General features: G+C 48.1%; 1 protein-coding gene and 1 pseudogene across 3 annotated transcripts in view; both read left to right on the top strand.

The window, feature by feature from the left end:
• Positions 1-22,175, top strand: part of ece1 (endothelin converting enzyme 1) — a 294,825-nt gene that overhangs the window by 261,935 nt on the left and 10,715 nt on the right. For all 3 annotated transcript variants that reach the window (XR_011587618.1, XM_070860115.1, XM_070860114.1), the window contains 3 exons: positions 9,804-9,907; positions 12,513-12,623; positions 16,002-16,069. Coding sequence is in view for 2 of the 3 variants with exons in the window: in XM_070860115.1 (XP_070716216.1) it covers positions 9,804-9,907; positions 12,513-12,623; positions 16,002-16,069 (283 nt within the window). In the remaining variant the exon portion in view is untranslated. The remainder of the gene's footprint in view (positions 1-9,803; positions 9,908-12,512; positions 12,624-16,001; positions 16,070-22,175) is intronic.
• LOC139229396 (U2 spliceosomal RNA) lies at positions 19,946-20,124 on the top strand (annotated as a pseudogene).

The following is a 22,175-nucleotide window of genomic DNA, read 5'->3' on the forward strand; positions in this document are numbered from 1 at the left end:
GCCGCAAGGGCCATATCTAACTCCCTCTTGAATATATCCAATAAACTGGCATCAACAACTCTCTGCGGGTGGGAATTCCATAGGTTAACAACTCTGAGTGAAGAAGTTCCTCTTCATCTCAGTCCTAAATGGCCTACCCCTTATCCTAAGACGAAGTCCCCTGGTTCTGGACTTCCCCAACATTGGGAACATTCTTCCTGCATCTAATCTGTCCAGTCCCGTCAGAATTTTATATGTTTCTATGCGATCCCCTCTCATCCTTCTAAACTCCAGTGAATACAGGCCCAGTCGATTCAGTCTCTCCTCATATGTCAGTTTTGCCATCCCAGGAATCAGTCTGGTGAATCTTCTCTGCACTCCCTCAATAGCAAGAACGTCCTTCCTCAGATTGGGAGACCAAAACTGAACACAATATTCCAGGTGGGGCCTCACCAAGGCCCTGTACAACTGCAGTAACACTTCCCTGCTCCTATACTGAAATCCCCTTGCTATGAAGTCCAACATACCATTTGCCTTCTTCATCGCCTGCTGTACCTGCATGCCACCCTTCAATGACTGATGAATCATGACACCCAGTCTCGCTGCACCTCCCCTTTTCCTAACCTGCCGTCATTCATATAATATTCTACCTTCATGTTTTTGCCCCCAAAGTGGATAACCTCACATTTATCCACATTATACTGCATCTGCCATGTATTTGCCCACTCTCCTAACCTGTCCAAATCACCCTGCAGCCTCTTAGCATCCTCCTCACAGCTCAGACTGCCAACCAGTTTAGTGTCATCTGCAAACTTGGAGATATTACACTCTATTCCCTCATCCAAATCGTGAATGTATATTGTAAAGAGCTGGGGCCCCAGCACTGAGCCCTGCAGCACTCCACTAGTCACTGCCTGCCATTCTGAAAAGGACCCGTTTATTCCGACTCTCTGCTTCCTGTCTGCCAACCAGTTCTCTATCCACGTCAGTATATTACCCCCAATACCATGTGCTTTGATTTTGCACACCAATCTCTTGTGTGGGATCTTGTCGAAAGCCTTCTGAAAGTCCAAATACACCACATCCACTGGTTCTCCCCTGTCCACTCTACTAGTTACATCCTCAAAAAATTCCAGAAGATTTATCAAGCACGATTTCCCCTTCATAAATCCATGCTGACTTGGACCAATCCTATCATTGCTTTCCAAATGTGCTGCTATTTCATCCTTAATGATTGATTCCAACATTTTCCCCACTACTGATGTCAGGCAAACCGGTCTATAATTACCCGTTTTCTCTCTCCCTCCTTTTTTAAAAAGTGGTGTTACATTAGCAATCCTCCAGTCCATAGGAACTGACCCAGAGTCGATAGACTGTTGGAAAATTATCACCAATGCATCCACTATTTCTAGGGCCACTTCCTTAAGTACTCTGGGATGTAGACTATCAGGCCCTGGGGATTTATCAGCCTTCAATCCCGTCAATTTCCCTGACACAATTTCCCACCTAATAAGTATATCCTTCAGTTCCTCCTTCTCACAAGACCTTCGGACCCCGAGTACATCCGGAAGATTATTTGTGTCTTCCTTTGTGAAGACAGAACCAAAGTACTTGTTCAATTGGTCTGCTATTTCTATTTCTCCATTATAAATTCACCTGAATCTGACTGCAAGGGACCTACGTTTGTCTTCACTAATCTTTTTCTCTTCACATATCTATCGAAGCTTTTGCAGTCATTTTTTATGTTTCCGGCAAGCTTCCTCTCGTACTCTATTTTCCCCCTCTTAATTAAACCCTTAGTCCTCCTCTGCTGTATTCTAAATTTCTCCCAGTCCTCTGGCTTGCAACTTTTCCTGGCTAATTTGTATGCCTCTTCCTTGGATTTAACACTATCCTTAATTTACCTTGTTAACCATGGTTGAGCCACCTTTCCTGTTTTATTTTTACTCCAGACAGGGATGTACAATTGTTGAAGTTCGTCCATATGATCTTTAAAGGTTTGTCATTGCCTATTCACCGTCAACCCTTTAAGTATCATTTGCCAGTCTATTCTAGCCAATTCACGTCTCATACTGTCGAAGTTACCTTTCCTTAAGTTCAGGACCCTAGTTTCTGAATTAACTTTGTCACTCTCCATCTTAATAAAGAATTCTCCCATATTATGGTCACTCTTCCCCAAGGGGCCTCGCACAACAAGATTGCTAATTAGTCCCTTCTCATTACACATCACCCAGTCTAGGATGGCCAGCTCTCTGGTTGGTTCCTCGACATATTGGTCGAGAAAACCATCCCTAATACACTCCAGGAAATCCTCCTCCACCGCATTGCTACCAGTTAGGTTAGCCCAATCAATATGTAGATTAAAGTCGCCTATGATTACTGCTGTACCTTTACTACACACATTCCTTATTTCTTTTTTGATGCTGTCCCCAACCTCACTACTACTATTTGGTGGCCTGTACACAACTCCCACTAGCGTTTTCTGCCCTTTGGTATTCCGTAGCTCCACCCATACCGATTCCACATCATCCAAGCTAATGTCCTTCCTTACTATTGCATTAATTTCCTCTTCAACCAGCAACACCACCCCGCCTCCTTTTCCTTTCTGTCTATCCTTCCTAAATGCTGAATACCCCTGGATGTTGAGTTCCCAGCCTTGGTCACCCTGGAGCCATGTCTCCGTGATGCCAATCACATCATACCCGTTAACTGCTATCTGCGCAGTTAATTCGTCCACCTTATTCCGAATACTCCTCACATTGAGGCACAGAGCCTTCAGGCTTGTCTTTTTAACACACTTTGACCCTTTAGAATTCTAATGTAAAGTGGCCCTTTTTGTTTTTTGCCTTGGGTTTCTCTGCCCTCCACTTTTACTATTCTCCTTTCTATCTTTTGCTTCTGTCTCCATTTTATTCCCCTCTGTCTCCCTGCATAGGTTCCCATCCCCCTGCCATATTAGTTTAACTCCTCCCCAACAGCACTAGCAAACACTCCCCCGAGGACATTGGTTCCGGTCCTGCCCAGGTGCAGACCGTCCGGTTTGTACTGGTCCCACCTCCGACAGAACCGGTTCCAATGTCCCAGGAATTTGAATCCCTCCCTTCTGCACCACTGCTCAAGTCATGCATTCATCTGAGCTATCCTGCGATTCCTACATTGACTAGCAATCCTGAGATTACTACTTTTGAGGTCCTACTTTTTAATTTAACTCCTAGCTCACTAAATTCGTCTTGTAGGACCTCATCCCGTTTTTTACCTATATCATTGGTACCTATATGCACCACGGCAACTGGCTGTTCACCCTCCCTTTTCAGGAGGCATCATACCATCCTGGAGTCTCAGTTGCGGCCGCAGAAACGCCTATTTATTCCCCTTACAGTTGAATCCCCTATCACTATCGCTCTCCCACTCTTTTTCCTGCCCTCCTGTGCAACAGAGCCAGCCACAGTGCCATGAACTTGGCTGCTGCTGCTCTCCCCTGATGAGTCATCCCCCCAACAGCACTCAAAGCGGTGTATCTGTTTTGCAGGGGGATGACCGCAGGGGACCTCTGCACTACCTTCCTTGCACTGCTCTTCCTGTTGGTCTTCCATTCCCTATCTGGCTGTGGACCCTTTACCTGCGGTAAGACCAACTCACTAAACGTGCTATTCGCATCATCCTCAGCATCGTGGATGCTCCAGAGTGAATCCACCCACAGCTCCAGTTCCGCAACGCGGTCCGTCAGGAGCTGGAGGCGGATGCACTTCCCGCACACGTAGTCGTCAGGGACACCGGAGGCGTCCTTGATTTCCCTCTTGGTACAGGAGGAGCATAACACGTGTCCGAGCTCTCCTGCCATGAATTAACCCCTAGATTAACTTAATTTGGCAACAACAGTGCTAAATGTTACTTACTGAAATAGAAAAGAAAAAGAAAAGCTACTTACCAATCACCAGTCAATCACTTACCCCCTTGGCTGTGACGTCACCTTTCGATTACTTTCTACTTCTTTTTTGCCTCTTGTCCCCGCTGCAGCTGCACAAGCACGCCTTTATAGGCCTCTCCGACTCGCCGAGCTCCTGGTCTCACTGGCCTTCATAGGCCTCTCGACTCTCTGCCACCTGAACTCCCACCTCTCTGACTCCAACGTCAGACCCCAACGTCAGACACCCCGGCTTCAGAGGGAGTTTCAGCATTGATACCTGTTGGATTCAGATCGTGGGTTAGGGTGTGATACTGTGACGCTCAAGGGATGTGGTCAGTTACATGTCCCTTTCACCTTTCTATCTCTCCAATGCTAAATCATCCAGCCCTCCCCTCCCTTCCCCTAGCACTCAGCACACACAATGCGAAGGTTTCTGTTTTAAACAACACTACAAACATTGAACATCTGCTTATGCATGAATTATATGCAGCACCGTACACAGGAGAACCGATCAGAAACGCTAAGTTCGCTGGCAGTGTCTCAAATGAGGAGGGATGGTTGGGGAATATTACCGTTGCAAAGTACTCCCATATGTAAACAACCCGACGTAAACTGGAGGTGATCCAAAACTCGGCTGCCTGTGTCCTAACGCGCACCAAGTCCCGCTCACCCATCACCCCCTGTGCTCGCTGGCTCCCGCTTAAGCAACGCCTCGATTTCAAAATTCTCATCCTTGTTTTCAAATCCCTACATGGCCTCACCCATCCCTATCCCTGTAATCTCTTCCAGCCCCACAACCCCTCGAGATGTCTGTGCTCCTCTAATTCTGCCCTCTTGAGCATCCCTGATTATAATTGTTCAACCAGTGGTGGCCGTGCCTTCTGTTGCCTAGACCCTAAGCTCTGGAACTCCCTGCTTAAACCTCTCCGCCTCTCCATCTATTTCTCTCCTCCATCAAGACGCTCCTTAAGACCTACCTCTTTGACCAAGCTTTTGGTCACCTGCCCTAATTTCTCCATATGTGACTTGGTGTCCAATTTTTTTTAATCTCATGTCAACCTATGAAGAGCCATGAGATGTTTCACCACATTAAAGGCACTATATAAGTCATTGGAGAAATACCACCACGATGTCTCCGCAAGATCCTGCAAACCCCCTGGGAGGACAGACGCACCAACATTAGCATCCTCGAGCAGGCCAACATCCCCAGCATTGAAGCACTGACCGCACTTGATCAGCTCCGCTGGGCAGGCCACTTCATTCGCATGCCAGACATGATACTCCCAAAGCAAGCGCTCTACTTGGAACTCCTACACAGCAAACGAGCCAAAGGTGGGCAGAGGAAACGTTACAGGGACACCCTCAAAGCCTCCGTGATAAAGTGCAACATCCCCACTGACACCTGGGAGTCTCTGACCAAAGACCGCCCTAAGTGGAGGAAGTGCATCCGGGAGGGCGCTGAGCACCTCAAGTCTCACCGCCAAGAGCTTGCAGAAACCAAGCGCAGGCAGCGGAAAGAGCGTGTGGCAAATCAGTCCCACCCACCCTTTCCCTCAACGACTATCTGTCCCACCTGTGACAGAGACTGTAGTTCTCATATTGGACTGTTCAGCTACCTAAGGACTCATTTTAAGAGTGGAAGCAAGTCTTCCTAGATTCCGAGGGACTGCCTATGATGATGATGGTATTGACGGCTAGAAGGGACCAGAGACTTCCCAACATAATGGCTGCAAGGTGTTTATCGATTGCCCAAACAGGCTAAAGAATTGCTTATTATTCAGTCTATAGAGAAACACTATCAAAGTGTAGCTCGTTAGTATTTTAACTACCTGGCATTTCATTACCTTTTTCAACTTGTGTGAAGATATTTTACTCTTTTTAAAAACTCAACATTTAAAATTAACTCTTCTCCTTAAAGCAGAGAAGGTTAAGGGGAGATTTAGTTGTGGTATTCAAAATTGAGGGGTTTTGATGAAGTGAATAAGGAGAAACTGCTACCACTGATAGGAGGTCGGTAACCAGAGGATATAGGTTTAAGATAATTGGTAAAAAAAGCCAGGGGGGTAAATTAGGAGATGTTTCTTTATGCAGCGAGTTGTGATCGATAATGCACTGCCTGAAAGGGTGGTGGGAACAGATTCAATAGTAACTTTCCAAAAGGAATTGGATAACTACTTTGCAGGGCTTTGGGGAAAGAGCGGGGGGAGTGGGACAGGCAAGATGGGCTGAATGGCTCCTTCTGTGCTTTAAGATTCTATTCCTGTGGAAACTTTGGTCAAAAAATCCCGGAATGTGACAGCACAGCCAGTGAAACTATCACAGTCAAAGTGAGTATCTTTTTTGTAAACAGGAGAACTGTTTATTTCAATCCACTCGTGCCCGAGTCCTCTCGTACATCATCACTGGGCAAGTGGTACATAAAAACATAATAAATAGGAGCAGGAGTGGGCCATTCGGCCCCTCGAGCATGCTCCGCCATTCAATGAGATCATGGCTGATCTTCTACCTCAACTCCACTTTCCTGCACTGTCTCCATATCCCTTGATTCTCTTAGTGGCCAAAAATCTATTGATCTCAGTCTTGAATCCACTCAACGACTGAGACTCCACAGCCCTCTGGGGTAGAGAATTCCAGAGGTTCACCACCCTCTGAAGGAAGAAATTTCTCCTCATCTCAGTCCTAAATGGCCGACCCCCTTATCCTGAGACTGTGACCCCTGGTTCTAGACTCCCCAGCCAGAGGGAAACATCCTCCCAGCATCTACCCTATCGAGCCCTGTAAGAATGTTGTATGATCGTTAAGCATGCCATGCAGCTATCTGTACTGCAACACCCTGTAAAAAAAAAACTGTGTGTTTATATAATGTTTAAAGACCAGCTCTGGCTGTGGGTTTAGTGTGTCGGTGTGAGTGGGGTCGGTGTGATGGGATGATGAGGGTTTTTGCATCGACCACACCTGAAAGCCAACACTCTAAAGCCGCACACTGACCTTGTTTTCACACCGACAAGTGCTATCTGAATCGTGCCGTGTTGCGAAACACGGACTGGGTGGAATTTGTATCGGTGCCAACACCTGTGTTTAGTTTCATACTTGTGACGTTAGTTGCAGGGCTAGATTCAAGTGGCTGCACTGGTTCACTTACGCCGAGGGCCTATTGCACAGGACATGTTTCCCTTTGCTCTGTGTTTGACCAGTTATGGAACGAGGGGGACAGAGGTCAGGGAGCATCACCACACAGCTGGTTCCAGGCTTCAACAGTGTCCCTGTCCCCGGGAGGCCCAGCGTAGAGTGGCGTGTCGGAAATAAGTTCAATTAACTGTGCCTCCCCCGCAGTAGCGCAGCCCCTACTGGGGATCGGGGGGGTGGGGGGAGGGGGTTGGGGGTGGGGAATCCAGGGATTGTTCAATGTTTTTTGTTCTGGCGGGGTTTATGCTCTTGCCCCTCCCCAAGCCCCCCTCCCCCAAAGGAATGGATTCACCTCGCACTTTCTGCTCCGAGATTTCGACAGACTATAGGAGGTACCGTAGTGAATATCCTGCGACCGAGATTCGCAGATTTGGCCTTCCTTCCCTAAGGAAAGGGCCAATTTTCCTGACTCTTGACCCCACTGCCCCTGGGGAACCCCTGTTTCCCCAGATACCCAGGTCAGACAATGGGGGCAGGGACTTGCTGTTCGGCCCATCGTGCCTCTTTGAAAGAGCTCTCCAATTAGTTCCAGTCCCCTGTCCTTTCACCACAGCCCTGCAAAGCTTTCCCCTTCAGGTATTATCCAATTCCCCTTTTGAAAGTTACTCTTGAATCTGCTCCCACCGCCCTTTCAGGCAGCGCGTTCCAGATCACAACAACTCGCTGCGTAAAAGCATTTCTCCTCGTCTCCCCCTTGTTGGTGCTAATCCCCTTGAACCTGTGTCCTCTGGTTACCGACCCTGCTGCCACTGGAAGCAGTTTCTCCTTATTTACTGGATCAAAACTGTTGATGATATTGAACTCCTCTCTCAAATCTCCTTTTAACCTTCTCTGCTCTACAGAGAACAAGCCCCGCTTCTCCAATCTCTCCATATAACTGAAGTTCCTCATCCCTGGGACCATTCTAGCAAATCTCTGCTCCCTCTCGAAGACTTTGACATCCTTCCTATAGTGCGGTGCCCAGAATTGAACACAATACTGCGGCTGGGGCCTAACCGGTGATTTCCGAAGGTCTAGCGTAACCTCCTTGCTTTTGCACTCCATGCCTCTATTAATAAAGCCAGGGATCCCATATGCTTTTTAACAGCCCTCTCAACGTGTCCTGCCACCTTCAAAGATTTGTGTACATACACCCCCAGGTCTCTCTATTCCTGCACCCCCTTTAAAATTGTACCATTTAGTTTATATTGCTGCATCTCATTCTTTGTACCAAAATGCATCACTTCACACTTGTCCGCGTTAATTTAATCTGCCATGTATCTGCTCATTTCACCAGTCTGTCTGTGTCCTCCTGTTACCATACACCTTATTGTTTACAACATTTCCGAGTTTTGTGTCATCTGCAAACTTTGAAATGATGCCCTGTATGTCCAAGTCGTTAATATATCTAATTTTGTTAATATATGTCATTTCGTTAAGTGTATTTCCTTCAGTCTAGAAGGTTGAAGCAAGATCTAATTGAGGTTTGTAAAATGAAAAAGGAATCAATTGGATAGATCGAGGTGAACTGTTTCCTCTGGTGTGGGATGTGCAGAACAAGGGGGCATAACCTTAACATTAGATCCAGGTCATCTTGGAGTGAAATCAGGAAGTACTTTTTCAAGCAAAGGGTGCCAGAAATCTGGAACTCTGTCCCCCAAAAGGCTGTGGATGCTGAGATGGATAGATTTCTGTTGGGTAAGGATGTGCTGGGAAATGGAGTTGAGGTACAGATCAGCCATGGTCTAATTGAAGGACAGAGCAGGCTCAAGGGGCTGATTGGCCTACTCCTGTTCCTATGTTGTTTTTAGACCCCTTCTTATATGGCTCAGAGACCTGGACCATATACAGCAGACACCTCAAATCGCTAGAGAAATAACACCAACGATGTCTCTGCAAGATCCTGAAAATCCCCTAGGAGAATAGACGAACCAACGTCAGTGTTCTTGATCAGGCCAGCATCCCCAACATCGAAGCACTGACCACACTCGACCGTTGGGTGGGCCACATTGTTCACATGCCCAACACGAGACTCCCAAAGCAAGCGCTCTACTCGGAACTCCTACACAGCAAGCGAGCCCCAGGTGGACAGAAGAAACGTTTCAAGGACACCCTCAAAGTCTCCTTGATAAAGTGCAACATCTCCACTGACACCTGGGAGTCCCTGGCCCAAGATCGCCCTAAGTGGAGGGAGTGCATCCGGGAGGGCGCTGAGTACCTTGAGTCTCATCGCCGAGAGCATGCAGAAAACAAGCGCAGGCAGCAGAAGGAGCGTGCGGCAAATCAGTCCCCACCCACCCTTTCCTTCAACCACTGTCTGTCCCACCTGTGACAGAGACTGTAATTCCCGTATTGGACGGTTCAGTCACCTGAGAACTCACTTTTAGAGTGGAAGCAAGTCTTCCTCGATTTCGAGGGACTGCCCATGATGATGATGAGGCCCCTTCCACCCAACGTTCCCTCTAAGCTGCACAGCTTTTCACATGTGAGATATTGCGCATGCGTGAAGGTTTGAATGGGCCGTACAGCCCGTTAAAGGGACCACGCGCCCCAAAACATTAGGGGAACATTGCCCCCACCCCGAGATTTTTAGTGGGAGTTCTAACATCGAGCCTTGTATCCATGAATTTAATTAGTGCAATACTGCTCTGTGAGGTCATCTCTGTGTCTACGTTGGTCTAATTAGGATTAAGAAGAATTTAGACGACTTCTGATAGTGTTGGACGAACGAATGCTATTTGTTTTCACACAGTATGAAGTGGTCTCTGATCGCTACTTCCAAAACGTGCTGCAGTTCTACAACTTCTCTGCGCGGGTGACGGCTGATCAGCTTCGGAAACCTCCCAGCAAGGACCAGTGAGTATTTCGCTCGGCTGCGGGTTTAGAAATCCCTTATTGTCCACCCGGTGCCTCCCTCGCCCTCCCCTCCCGCCGGCACAGGCCCAGGCTGGGGGTTTGGTTGCCCCGCTGCCCCCCTCTGCCTTGCCCGAGAGGCCGGTCAGTGAGAGCGGGCAGACTGCCGAGAGTGTACCGGCATGGCCGTCCAGCCCAATCCTGCCATGGAATCATAGAAATTTACAGCACGGAAAGAGACCATTTCGGCCCATCGTGTCCGCGCCGGCCGACCAAGAGCTACCCAGCCTAATCCCACTTTCCAGCTCTTGGTCTGTAGCCCTGCAGGTTACAGCACTTCAAGTGCACATCCAAGTACTTTTAAATGTGGTGAGGGTTTCTGCCTCTACCACCCTTTCAGGCAGTGAGTTCCAGACCCCACCACCCTCTGGGTGAAGAAAGTTCCCCTCAAATCCCCTCTAAACTTCCTACCAATTACTTTAAATCTATGCCCCCTGGTTGTTGACCCCTCTGCTAAGGAAAATAGATCTGTCCTATCCACTCTATCCAGGCCCCTCATAATTTTATACATCTCAATAAGGGCTCCCCTCAGCCTCCTCCGTTCCAAAGAAAACAACCCCAGCCTATCCAATCTTTCCTCACAGCTAAAATTCTCCAATCCAGGCAACATCCTCGTAAATCTCCTCTGTACCCTCTCTCGTGCAATCACATCGTTCCTGTAATGTGGTGACCAGAACTGCGCGCAGTACTCCAGCTCGAGTGTTTTATACTGTCCTCGCTTGATGGCTACACACCATCCAGCAGGGGTCAGTGGTGAGCAACCCAGGTCAGGAAGACTGCACCTCATGTGTAACTGGTAGACTGGTGGGGGTTTGCAGGGCAATAAGTGGGTTCAGCAAACCTCCCCAGGCACAGGCCCCCCACCTCAATGCACTGGAAGACCCCCTTACAGCTCAGGAAAGGTTGGATGAGAACCTCCCCAGTCTAATGAAGGTCTGCCTCCTGTTTCCATGACATGAAGCAACAAGGTCTGATGCCTGACTCCCAGTATTTGCTATCGGTTCTGTAACATCTCTAGTGCTGACTATTTTTTGGAGGATCTCTCATTTCACAAATCCAATAAACAAGAAATTAGTGTCTCTGAGTCAGAAAGTCATGGGTTTAAACCCCACTCCAGAGATTAAAGCACAGAATCCAGGCTGACACTCCCAGTGCAGTACTGAGGGAGTGCTGCACTGTCGGAGGTGCTGTCTTTTGGATGGGACGTTAAACCGAGGCCCCGTCTGCTCTCTCAGGTAGACATAAAAGATCCCACAGCACTATTTCGAAGAAGATCAGGGGAGTTCTCCCCAATATCTTGCCCAATATTTATCCCTCGACCAACATCACTAAAAACAAATGAGCTGGTCATTATCACATTGATGTCCACAGGCAGCGGAAGGAGCGTGCGGCAAACCAGACTCCCCACCCACCCTTTCCTTCAACCACTGTCTGTCCCACCTGTGACAGAGACTGTAATTCCCATATTGGACTGTTCAGTCACCTGAGAACTCACTTTTAGAGAGGAAGCAAGTCTTCCTCGATTTTGAGGGACTGCCTATGATGATGATTATGTCTGTGGACTCTCGCTGTGCGCAAATTGGCTGCAGTGTTTCCCACATTACAGCAGTGACTACACTCCAAAAAGTACTTCGTTGGCCGTAAGGCGCTTTGGGACATCCTGAGGTTGTGACAGGTGCTATATAAATACAAGTATCCAGCTACTTTGTCTTGGCAAAATGCTGTGCGACGTATCGATACTGTGCTGTGTATTGAGGGCCTGGACAGGCTGACGCTTGGGGTCTGAGCTCTGCAGTATCTGTACATGGGAATCCTGATGCCAGGAGGGGTTCTGTATGTAGAGTGACTTCTCTTTGTCCAAACAGGGCTTACAGGATGCGCTGACTATTGGTATTTACCCTGAGTTAGCTGCTCCCTCTAGTGGCTGAATAAAATCAGTGCAGGCCCGCCGACAGCAGCCGTGACCTGTAACTGCACTGAGCATCTTCTACCTCCACCTGTTCCACTTCTCTCCTTACTCTGACCTTCACCCTAATCATAAACTCCTGATAACGCCCTCACACCCAAAAGGGGGGCTTTCTTTTCAGGTGCTGGTCAGCCTTTAATCTCCTCCAGCCCCACAACCCCCTGAGATGTCTGCGCTCCTCTAATTCTGCCCTCTTGAGCATCCCCGATTATAATCACTCCACCATCGGTGGCCGTGTCTTCAGCTGCCTGGGCCCTAAGCTCTGGAACTCCCTCCCTAAACCTCTCCGCCTCTCTACCTCTCTTTCCTCCTTTAAGACGCTCTTTCCTCCTTTAAGACGCTCCTTAAAACCTGCCTCTTTGACTAAGCTTTTGGTCACCTGCGCTAAGTGACTCGCTGTCAAATTTATTTGTTTTGTCTTAAAACATTCCTGTGAAGCGCCTTTGGGACGTTTCTCTACATTAAAGGCGCTATACAAATACAAGTTGTTGTTGTTGTAGTGCATTTCCAGGAGTGATTTTTTAATATCTGATATTTCTGTGCTTTTTATCTGATATTAACCGTGGGGCTTTGTTCCAACAGGTGGAGTATGACCCCGCCCACCGTCAATGCTTACTACTCTCCTACAAAGAACGAGATTGTGTTCCCTGCCGGTATTCTGCAGGCTCCATTCTACGCCAGGAATTACCCAAAGTAAGTCCGAGGCGCTGGGTTAGGCTGGTTATGGTCAGGAGCTGGCTGATAGCCACCCACCGAGCCACTTAAGGAGATACTGGGATGGATGCTTGGTCAAAAGAGGTAGGTTTCAAGGAGCATCTGAAAAGGGAAAGAGAGACGGAGAGGTTTTGGGAGGGAATTCTAGAGTTTAGGGCCCAGGCAGCTAAAGGCCCGGCCACCAATGGTGGAGCGATGGAAATCGTAGATGCGCCAGAGGCCAGAATTAGAAGAGCGCAGAGATCTCGGAGGGGGTTTTGGAGATGGGGGGGTGGGGCGAGGCCACGGAGGGATTTGAAAACAAGGATGTGAATTGTAAAATCAAAATTTGAAAACTCAAAATAAGAGCAGCTTAAAGTATTTAAGGGAAGGTCAAAGAGCTGGCCTCCTTCGTGTGCTGGTGGAAGGTTCCAGAGTCCGCAAGGGGATTGATAATTTCTGGCCAGTTGACCAAGCTGATGAACGGTTGAAAAGCAGAGACCTGTCCCTTAAAATTCAGGCGTAAATAGTGATTTCGGGCAGATTTAGTCCTCACAAAGGATGGTAGAAATATGGACTGAGTTACGAGCACCAGGCACTGAGGTGAATCATGTAAACGGATTCAAGAGACGTATTTCTGGAAAGATGACATTGAGGGATTTGGGTGGAGAATGGTGATAAAATCCCTCATATAGATTCGTTGGACACATTTAGGCTGGATTTTCGTCTTGGTTGATTTCAGGGTGGTAATGAAGGCGGGGCGGTAAAGTTTGCGCCTCAATCAGCAAAATTGGGCAGCTGGGCCCTGAGTGTGGGGCGGAGCGCTAAGGGAGGCGTTACACACCTCTTCTCAGGGCGCCAGGCCGGCTGAGCAAACGAAAATCCCGAGCTAAAGAGCTGGCCTTGCAGCGCCCTGAGAGAGGCCTGGGGAGAAAAATAAACCTGAAAAAAAACATTCCCAATACATAACCCACCTCACCACAACATAAATCACAAAACAATTAAAATTAAAACCAACCACACTTACCTGAGGTGGACATTAACTAGCTTCACTGCGGCCACGACAGCTCGGTACGCCCGCTTTCACCGGTGGTCCCAGCAGGGGGCGCTGTGCAGTGCTACGGGTCGGGCGGGAGCCAATTATCGATCCGGTGTCGCAACCAGCGGCGTTGCACACCGGCTCGCCTCTCCCGGGCGGTAGTGTTCTGTACCCCGCCGAAACCGGTCCCGAAAACCCCGGGCAGGGCCCGGAAGGGCTCACCGCCGCCATTGCCGCCCTCCGGGACGAAAACAGAAGCAGGCAGCATCCGGAAAACTCAGCCCCTAGACCTTCCATTCCCGATACTCCGTATTTCCCAAAATGGGGAGTGACCTCACTGCCATGGTTACCGGGGGCGAGTGCTTGTGGCGATAGTGTGCTCTTTCCCCCTCCCCCGCACTGCCACGGGAGAGAATACCCGCGGAGCTGCGCTCAAGCATTGCCTCCTCGGTGTAATTGTGGTGACACCAGACCGAGTCGGTGCAACTCTCGGCAAACACTGAACGGGCTGGGCTTGGGGCTCTTTCTCCAGCAGAGAGAGAAGGCTGAGGGGTGACCAGATAGCGGTCTTTCAAATGATGAAAGGGTTTGATTGGGTAGAATTCGAGAAGATGTTTCCACTTGTGGGGAGTCCAAAACTGGAGGCTATAAATATAAGATCGTCACTGATAAACCCAATAAGAAACATCTTTACTCAGAGTGGTTAGAATGTGGAGCTCGCTACCACAGGGAGTGTTTCGGCGATTAGCAGAGTTGCATTTAAGGGGAAGCTAGTTAAGTACATGAGGGAGAAAGGAATAGAGGGTTATGTTGATAAGTCATCATCATAGGCAGTCCCTCGGAATCGAGGAAGACTTGCTTCCACTCTAAAAATGAGTCCTTAGGTGGCTGAACAGTCCAAAACCAGAGCCACAGTCCCTGCCACAGGTGGGACAGACAGTGGTTGAGGGAAAGGGTGGGTGGGACAGGTTTGCCGCACACTCTTTCCGCTGCCTGCGCTTGATTTCTGCATGCTCTCGACGATGAGACTCGAGGTGCTCAGCGCCCTCCCAGATGCACTTCCTCCACTTAGGGCGGTCTTTGGCCAGGGACTGCCAGGATGTTGCACTTTATCAGGGAGGCTTTGAGTGTGTCCTTGAAACGTTTCCTCTGTCTACCTTTGGCTCATTTGCCATGAAGGAGCTCTGAGTAGAGCGCTTGCTTTGGGAGTCTCGTGTCTGGCACGCGGACAATGTGGGCAAGTTAGATGAAGTAAGGTGTTAGGAGGCTCGTGTGGAGAATAAACACTGACATGGATCGAATGGGCTGAATGGCCTGTCTGTAAGGGGTTTGGGGTATTGGTGACCCGTGTGTGGCTATAATAAATGGGATCCTGGATAGTATGGTCCGCCAAATCGAATCGCAGGGTGTGATACTGAGCCTGTACAGGGCTGTACAGAATCCTGCGTTTTGATTCTGCATCCCCCCTGGATACTGTTGAATTGAATGAATACGCTGACTGAAAGTGGAGTGATTGTCGACAGGCTGACTTGTAATCTGTGCAGTGGATGGATTCACCAAACCTGCGCCCACATCACTTTAATGTGACAACACAAAGTGAGGCTCTGTTGTAACTGGCACATTTATTCCAGGGCCTGCTGCAAATGTGGAGCATTTATTTGAAACTAATTAAATCGGAGTCACAACAAACACAGCAGCAGACAGCAAGGACTCTGCTGAGAAATGATTGCTGGGATCCTGAGGTGAACTACAGGGAGGACTGAAAACACTTGGGTTTGGTACTTAAATAACAGAACCCTCCCCGGACATCGACTGGGGCTTTTATTAATGCTTCCCTCCCTAGACCGGAAGGTGTCCTGCGGGGGGGGTGACGTTCTGCCCCCTGGGTGTGTGACGCCACCCCCCTCTCCCCTTGGGGGTGACATTCTGTCCCCTGTGGTCAATTGTTGATCTCCAGAAAAGTTGCTTCCCTTTCCAGTGTTTACTCCAACTTATTTTCCCAGGCTTCCGAGCTGTGGTATCCCACCTCCCCCCCCCCCCCCTCCCACCTCCGCCCCCCCCCCCACCCCCGATCATCCCTTCCTCCTACAACCCGTCGGTATTTAATCATCAAAGTTTGGTGCAGAGCTTGTTAATCGGTCCCGTCCTCTATGTTGCACGTCTCACTGGCTGTGTCCTGCTCGATGGGTCTTGTGCGTTCACCAGCATAAAGTTGTGACCAGCACCATTGACAAACCGCCCGTGGGCGGCAGAGGAAAGTTGTGTCAGCGATCGTGGGTCTGATCTCACCGGCCAATCTGTCTAACAGCTAACGGGAACTGTTCCTTCTCTTTTCATAGGTCTTTAAATTTTGGAGGAATTGGTGTGGTTATGGGCCATGAGTTGACGCACGCGTTTGATGATCAAGGTATGGAGGCGTTTGCTCCTGTCAAAGGTTGTGTTGGGGGATCGCTCCCAGTTACAATGTTTTTGGAGGGGCAGAGGCAGATTCCCATTGGCACCTGTTCTGGGAATTGGTAGGTCTGCAGTGTGTTCTGGGGAATTACAATGTGTCTGCAGTGTATTCTGGGAATTACAGTGTGTTCTGGGGAATTACAGTGTATCTGCAGTGTGTTCTGGGGAATGACAGTGTCTGCAGTGTGTTCTGGGAATTACAGTGTGTTCTGGGCAATTACAATGGGTCTGCAGTGTATTCTGGGAATTACAGTGTCTGCAGTGTGTTCTGGGAATTACAGTGTATCTGCAGTGTATTCTGGGAATTACAGTGTGTTCTGGGGAATTACAGTGTGTTCTGGGAATTACAGTGTCTGCAGTGTTCTTGTGCTTTGCATTGGAGATCTCGGGCGTGCCACCCAACCTCCCAGCCTCAACTTGCGTCGATTCACCAGGATGATACTGGGACTAAAAGGGTTACATTATGAGGACTACGCACGGACTGGACTTGTACTCCCTCGCGTATGGAAGATTATAGGCTGTTTAAGATGATTAAAGGATTTGATGATAGGTTGGATAGGGAGAAAATATTTCCGCTGGTGGGAGAGTCCAGAACAAGGGGGGCATAACCTTCAAGTTAGAGCAAGGCCATTCAGGGGTGATGTCAGGAAGCACTTCTTCAGAGAAAGGGTAGTGGGAATCTGGAACACTTCCGCGCCCCCCCCCCCCCCCCTGCACCACCCACCATCCCCCACATAGATTTTTGTTGAGTACGGGTATTAAGGGTTATGGAACCAAGGCGGGTAAATGGAGTTAAGATGCAGATCAGAAATGATCTAATTGAATGGCGGAACGGGCTCCTCCTGTTGCTATGTTCCAATCTTCATGTGTTTATGTTAAGTGCCAGCCAAGCTTTGGATGCTCCCACATCCACAAAGCAGACCATCTTGAGGCTAATTGATGTAACGAGCCCAGTGCGACACTGAGCCACACAATGCAGCGAGGTCTCGGGTAGTCAATCCCAGACAGGGCCTTGCTTACCATCCAGCGACCCCTGCTGGTGACTATACATGTGCGCACATTGGGTGAGAACAGGAAGAGGTTGGTATTGCGTGTTAGAGCGGAGAGGTTCCTGGTAGACACCTACACAGCAACGAGTGTACGTGCGTCAGAGAGACAGTAAACTGCGGAGAGAATTCATTGTTAGTGTTTCCTTTGCGAATGCGTTCTCTGAGCTGGCAACTTCGATCAATATCTGGTGGGTCCAGCAGGAAATGATCCGGCTTCCTGCCATGGCTCCCACAGTTGAATAGCTGGCCAACACGCAAGGTCTGAGCTCGCGTGTGAAGCCTAGAGACTTGTGTGAGGGACCAGAGGCTGGAATTTTACCCGAGCTCGAATACCAATCGGGTTCAGTTTTTCAGTAAACTGGGGGAGTGGACCCTATTGGGAAAAGCAGCTTTATAGTGTGTGGAAAAGCGAACTTGCATTTCTACACCATCTTTCACCACCTCGGGACTTCTCAAAGCGCTTTACAGCCAATGAAGTACTTTTGGAGTGTAGTCACTGTTGTAATGTGGGAAACGCGGCAGCCAATTTGCGCACAGCAAGCTCCCACAAACAGCAATGTGATAATGACCAAATAATCTGTTTTCATAATGTTGGTTGAGGGATAAATATTGGCCAGGACACCGGGATAACTCCCCTGCTCTTCTTTGAAATAGTGCCATGGGATCTTCTGTGTCCATCTGAGTGAGCAGACGGCGCCTCCGTTTAACGTCTCATCCGAAACTCCCTCCTGGGAGTGTCAGGCTGGATTATGTGCTCAAATCTCTGGAGTGGGGACCTTCTGCTCTCTCAGGTGGACATAAAAGATCCCATGGCACTATTTTGAAGAAGAGCAGGAGCGTTATCCCCCTGTGTCCTGGCCAATATTTATCCCTCAATCAACATAACTAAAACAAATTTTCTGGCCATTATCACATTGCTTGTTGGTAGGAGCTTGCTGTGCGCAAGTTGGCTGCTGCATTTCCCACATTACAACAGTGACTACACTCCAAAAGTACTTCATTGGCTGTAAAGCGCTTTGAGATGTCTGGTGAAAGGTGCTATATAAATCCAACTCACTCTTTCTTTCGATGTGGCGGGTTTTAGTATGAATCGTTAAGCTTCATTCAGCAGTAAAATCGACACTGAGGGCAGTCGTTTCCAGCAGATTCAGTTAGTTCAATCAATGCAGCTTATCTTTGCGTAGTGACGTAAAAATACCGAGTATGCTTGTCTACCTCACTTCAGTGCGTGGTCTTGCTTGACTTAAACAGCTGCTCTGCAGTCTGACCTACAGCCCAGGGCAGATCGTTTCCCTCGCCAGTCCCGTCTCTTTAATCTTCGGCCTGACTGACTTTTTGGTATCGGTGTTTCTTTTTAAAAGCCCGACTCCCATGTGGGAAATGCAGCAACCAACTTGTGCGCAAGCTCCCACAAACAGCAATGTGATAATGACCAGATAATCTGTTTTAGTGATGTTGATTGAGGGATAAATATTGGAAAGGACACCGGGGATAATAAAAATGTAATAAAACTGGACTACCTGCTCGGCCCCCCGGAACCACATCCACCGGCCCAACTTGAGTGGGGTGCCCTCGTTGAGTTCAAATGAATGTGATTGTCGCAGCAGCGATGAGTAAACGGTGGCTGGAACGTCAAATTATCTTTCCTTGTCTTCAGGGCCCTGGTTCAGGCATCCTGAATCTTTAATCACAGATGCCAACCCCGTGTTTGCTCAATGTTATCCCTTTATAGTGAGCTTTAACTAAACTTGTATCTAGACCCGTTCCATGGAAATGTGGTCAAAAAATCCTGAAACATGATGAGCCATTATAACACATGAAAGAATATTCAGTAGGAAAATGTAATCCAATTATTGTGGAACGAGTTAGTGTCAAACATTTTTATTTGGCTTAAAATCTTATTTTGGCCATTAGAATTTTCAGTTACTGAGAAAAATGATGGACAAAAGTGCTTGGAAATTCTGTTTGAGCAATGAGATTGATTCACCTTTTTTTAATTCATAGGTTCTCCTGACTGATAAGAATTTTCATAAGCGCTCAATATCCTCTTTAATTTTTTTAGGGTGCACGGTCCATTCAAAATATCGCGCATGCGTGGTTTTTCCTGTTTAAAAGCGGGTGAGCCAGCTGCATGGGAACTTTGTAAGCGCTCGGTTAATTTTTCATGGGGGGTTTTTGAACTGTTTGCCTTGTGTTCCTGATTTGCATATTCTAAATCCCTTCTGTTCTGATTGGCTCAAAGTAAAACAAGATGCATTTAAGGGGAGGCTGGACAAGCATATGAGGGAGAAGGGAATAGAGGGTTATGCTGATAGATTTAGATGAGGAAAAATGGGAGGAGGCTCGAGTGGAGCATAAACGCCAGCATGGACTGGTTGGGCCGCATGGCCTGTTTCTGTGCCATATATCTCATGTAATCCTCTGTAAAATCAATAAAAAGCAGCATAACAAAAAGGTGTGACAGAAAGGTGTTACAGAAAGCTACACAAAACTTAGTATATGTTGGATATAAAAGTTCTGAGCAGTGCCCGTAATGCAGCAAGGAGGTGGGTGGGGTGGTTTGACCCATCCACCTCCACGGAGGTGTGTGGGGGGCCTGACCCATCCACCTCCATGGCACGAACCTGGTATTGCAGTACTTCCAGGAATGGTGCAGTGGCTCTAGGCCTTTTGGCTAAGAGCATTGGCACAGAGTGATCCTTGATGTGTGCAAGGTGACCTCTGGCGTTTGTGATTTGACAAAGAATTGGAAAGATTGGCAACAAAATTTTTTTTAAACTGTCGCTTCTTGGCCTTTTGGCTAAGATCAAGTGTAGTATCTGTTCTTATCAGTTTAATATCCCCTATGGGGACATGATATTGAATTGATTTTTGGACAGGGAGCTGGATCAGGGGCTTGCCCCGTCCACTCCATGCACCGACCTGGTATTGCAATATTTCCAGGAATGGTGCAACTTCGCCTTTTGGCCTAAGATCAAACACATTAGCGCAAAGTGATCTTTGGCGTTAGAGTTGATCTGGAAAGAAATTGGATTAAAAAAAATTTAAAAAAATAAAAATAAAAATAAAAACTCACATTTTTACAGGTGAAAATTGTCACATGTTTTGTAAAAAGCATTAAAAAGGTGATCACTTCCTGTTTAAACCACCAGAAAATACCCTCTAACTAAACACGAGTCAGACCTAACAACAAGGTATAAAATAAAGTCTGCCCATTAATTCACCTCCGGATCTGCTTAGAGCAATTGGTCTCTAGTTAGCCTCAAGAAGGTCACTAACTTGTAACCTTAAAGGGAAACACTAAGTTAAACACATGCTTCGCTTTAGTAGCAGGGTAATGGAATTACACCTTTGTCATTGTAAAATGTATTTGCCAACTTGCATCCAAGGAAGCTCTGCTAGTTTAAAATTAACAGTTTAACAGCTCAGTCAGGTAAGTGAAGAGAGGAATTTGACACGAGCATGAGGATCTTGGTTATTGCTTATCTCATAGAATCATAGAAATTTACAGCACGGAAGGAGGCCATTTCGGCCCATCATGTCCGCACCGGCTGACAAAGAGCTATCCAGCCTAATCCCACTTTCCAGCTCTTGGTCCGTAGCCCTGCAGGTTACGGCACTTCAAGTGCACATCCAAGTACCCTTTAAATGTGGTGAGGGTTTCTGCCTCTACCACCCTTCAGACAGTGAGTTCCAGACCCCCACCACCCTCTGAGTGAAGAGATTTCCTCTCACATCCCCTCTAAGCCTCCTACCAATTACTTTAAATCTCTGCCCCCGGTTATTGACCCCTCTGCTAAGGGAAATAGGTCCTTCCTATCCACTCTTTCTAGGCACCTCATGTTCAAAGATGAACAAGTATTTTGTGATTTTAGCTCTTTCCCTCCCTCCCTCTTCCCCCCCCCCCCCCCCCCACCAGTAATTAGTTGGTCTGATTAATTGTCAAGCTTGGCGGCCTCCTCGAGATTGTTTTAGCCAAAGATGCTCGATCACCGATGCTCCCTCTCTCCCCTGCACTCTGATATATGAGGGGCTGAAGGGCTACAGAATTGACTACTTTCAGTCGGTGCAACAGATAGAGGTCGGGTTTAAATTACACTTGCAGCAGTCTCCAAAAGATGTGAACCCGATGTAAGTTCATTCGTTTTTACTGGCTGTCTCCGCGCTGGGAAACAGAATGGCCTTTTTTTCCTGAATGCCCCACAACCAGTGAGGGCAAATAGATTTTCCGGTCGTTAGTTTGAAGACTCCCGTGGGCTCCACGTATTCAGCATTTAGTAACCCAACTCGCTTTTTGGGGGGGGGGGGGACACAGGATTCATGTCCCTTTTGATCCTGGTCCTACTCTGACACCGGTAGGTACAATAGGAACCCCACAGATTCTGCATGTTCGTCACTGAAATAATCATCATCATCATCATAGGCACTCCCTCAGAATCGAGCAAGACTGGCTTCCACTCTTAAAATGAGTCCTTAGGTGGCTGACCAGTCCAATACGAGAGCCACAGTCCCTGTCACAGGTGGGACAGACAGTGGTTGAAGGAAAGGGTGGGTGGGACTGATTTGCCGCACGCTCTTTCCGCTGCCTGCGCTTGGTTTCTGCATGCTCTCGGCGACGAGACCCGAGGTGCTCAGCACCCTCCCGGATGCACTTCCTCCACTTAGGGCGGTCTCTGGCCAGGGACTCCCAGGTGCCGGTGGGGATGTTGCACTTTATCAAGGAGGCTTTCAGGATGTTCTTGTAACGTTTCCTTTACCCACCTTTGGCTCGTTTACAAGCCTTGAACTATCAAACCAATTAACAAACCAATCACCCTCTCGATTGGGCAGCACTTTGGAGTTGCATTCATGTCCCGTCCCCATTAGTTGCCAAGTTGTGTGGCCAACCCTATAAATGACACTGAAAGATTATTGACTGTTTGGGGTTTTCCTGTCACTATCGTTCTCCTCCGTGCAACCTGTCGCCTACAATCCATAAACCATTATTGTTAATCTCTTGACAGAATTGCC

Source organism: Pristiophorus japonicus, chromosome 18, assembly GCF_044704955.1.
Source record: "Pristiophorus japonicus isolate sPriJap1 chromosome 18, sPriJap1.hap1, whole genome shotgun sequence".
Taxonomy (NCBI): Eukaryota; Metazoa; Chordata; class Chondrichthyes; family Pristiophoridae; genus Pristiophorus; species Pristiophorus japonicus.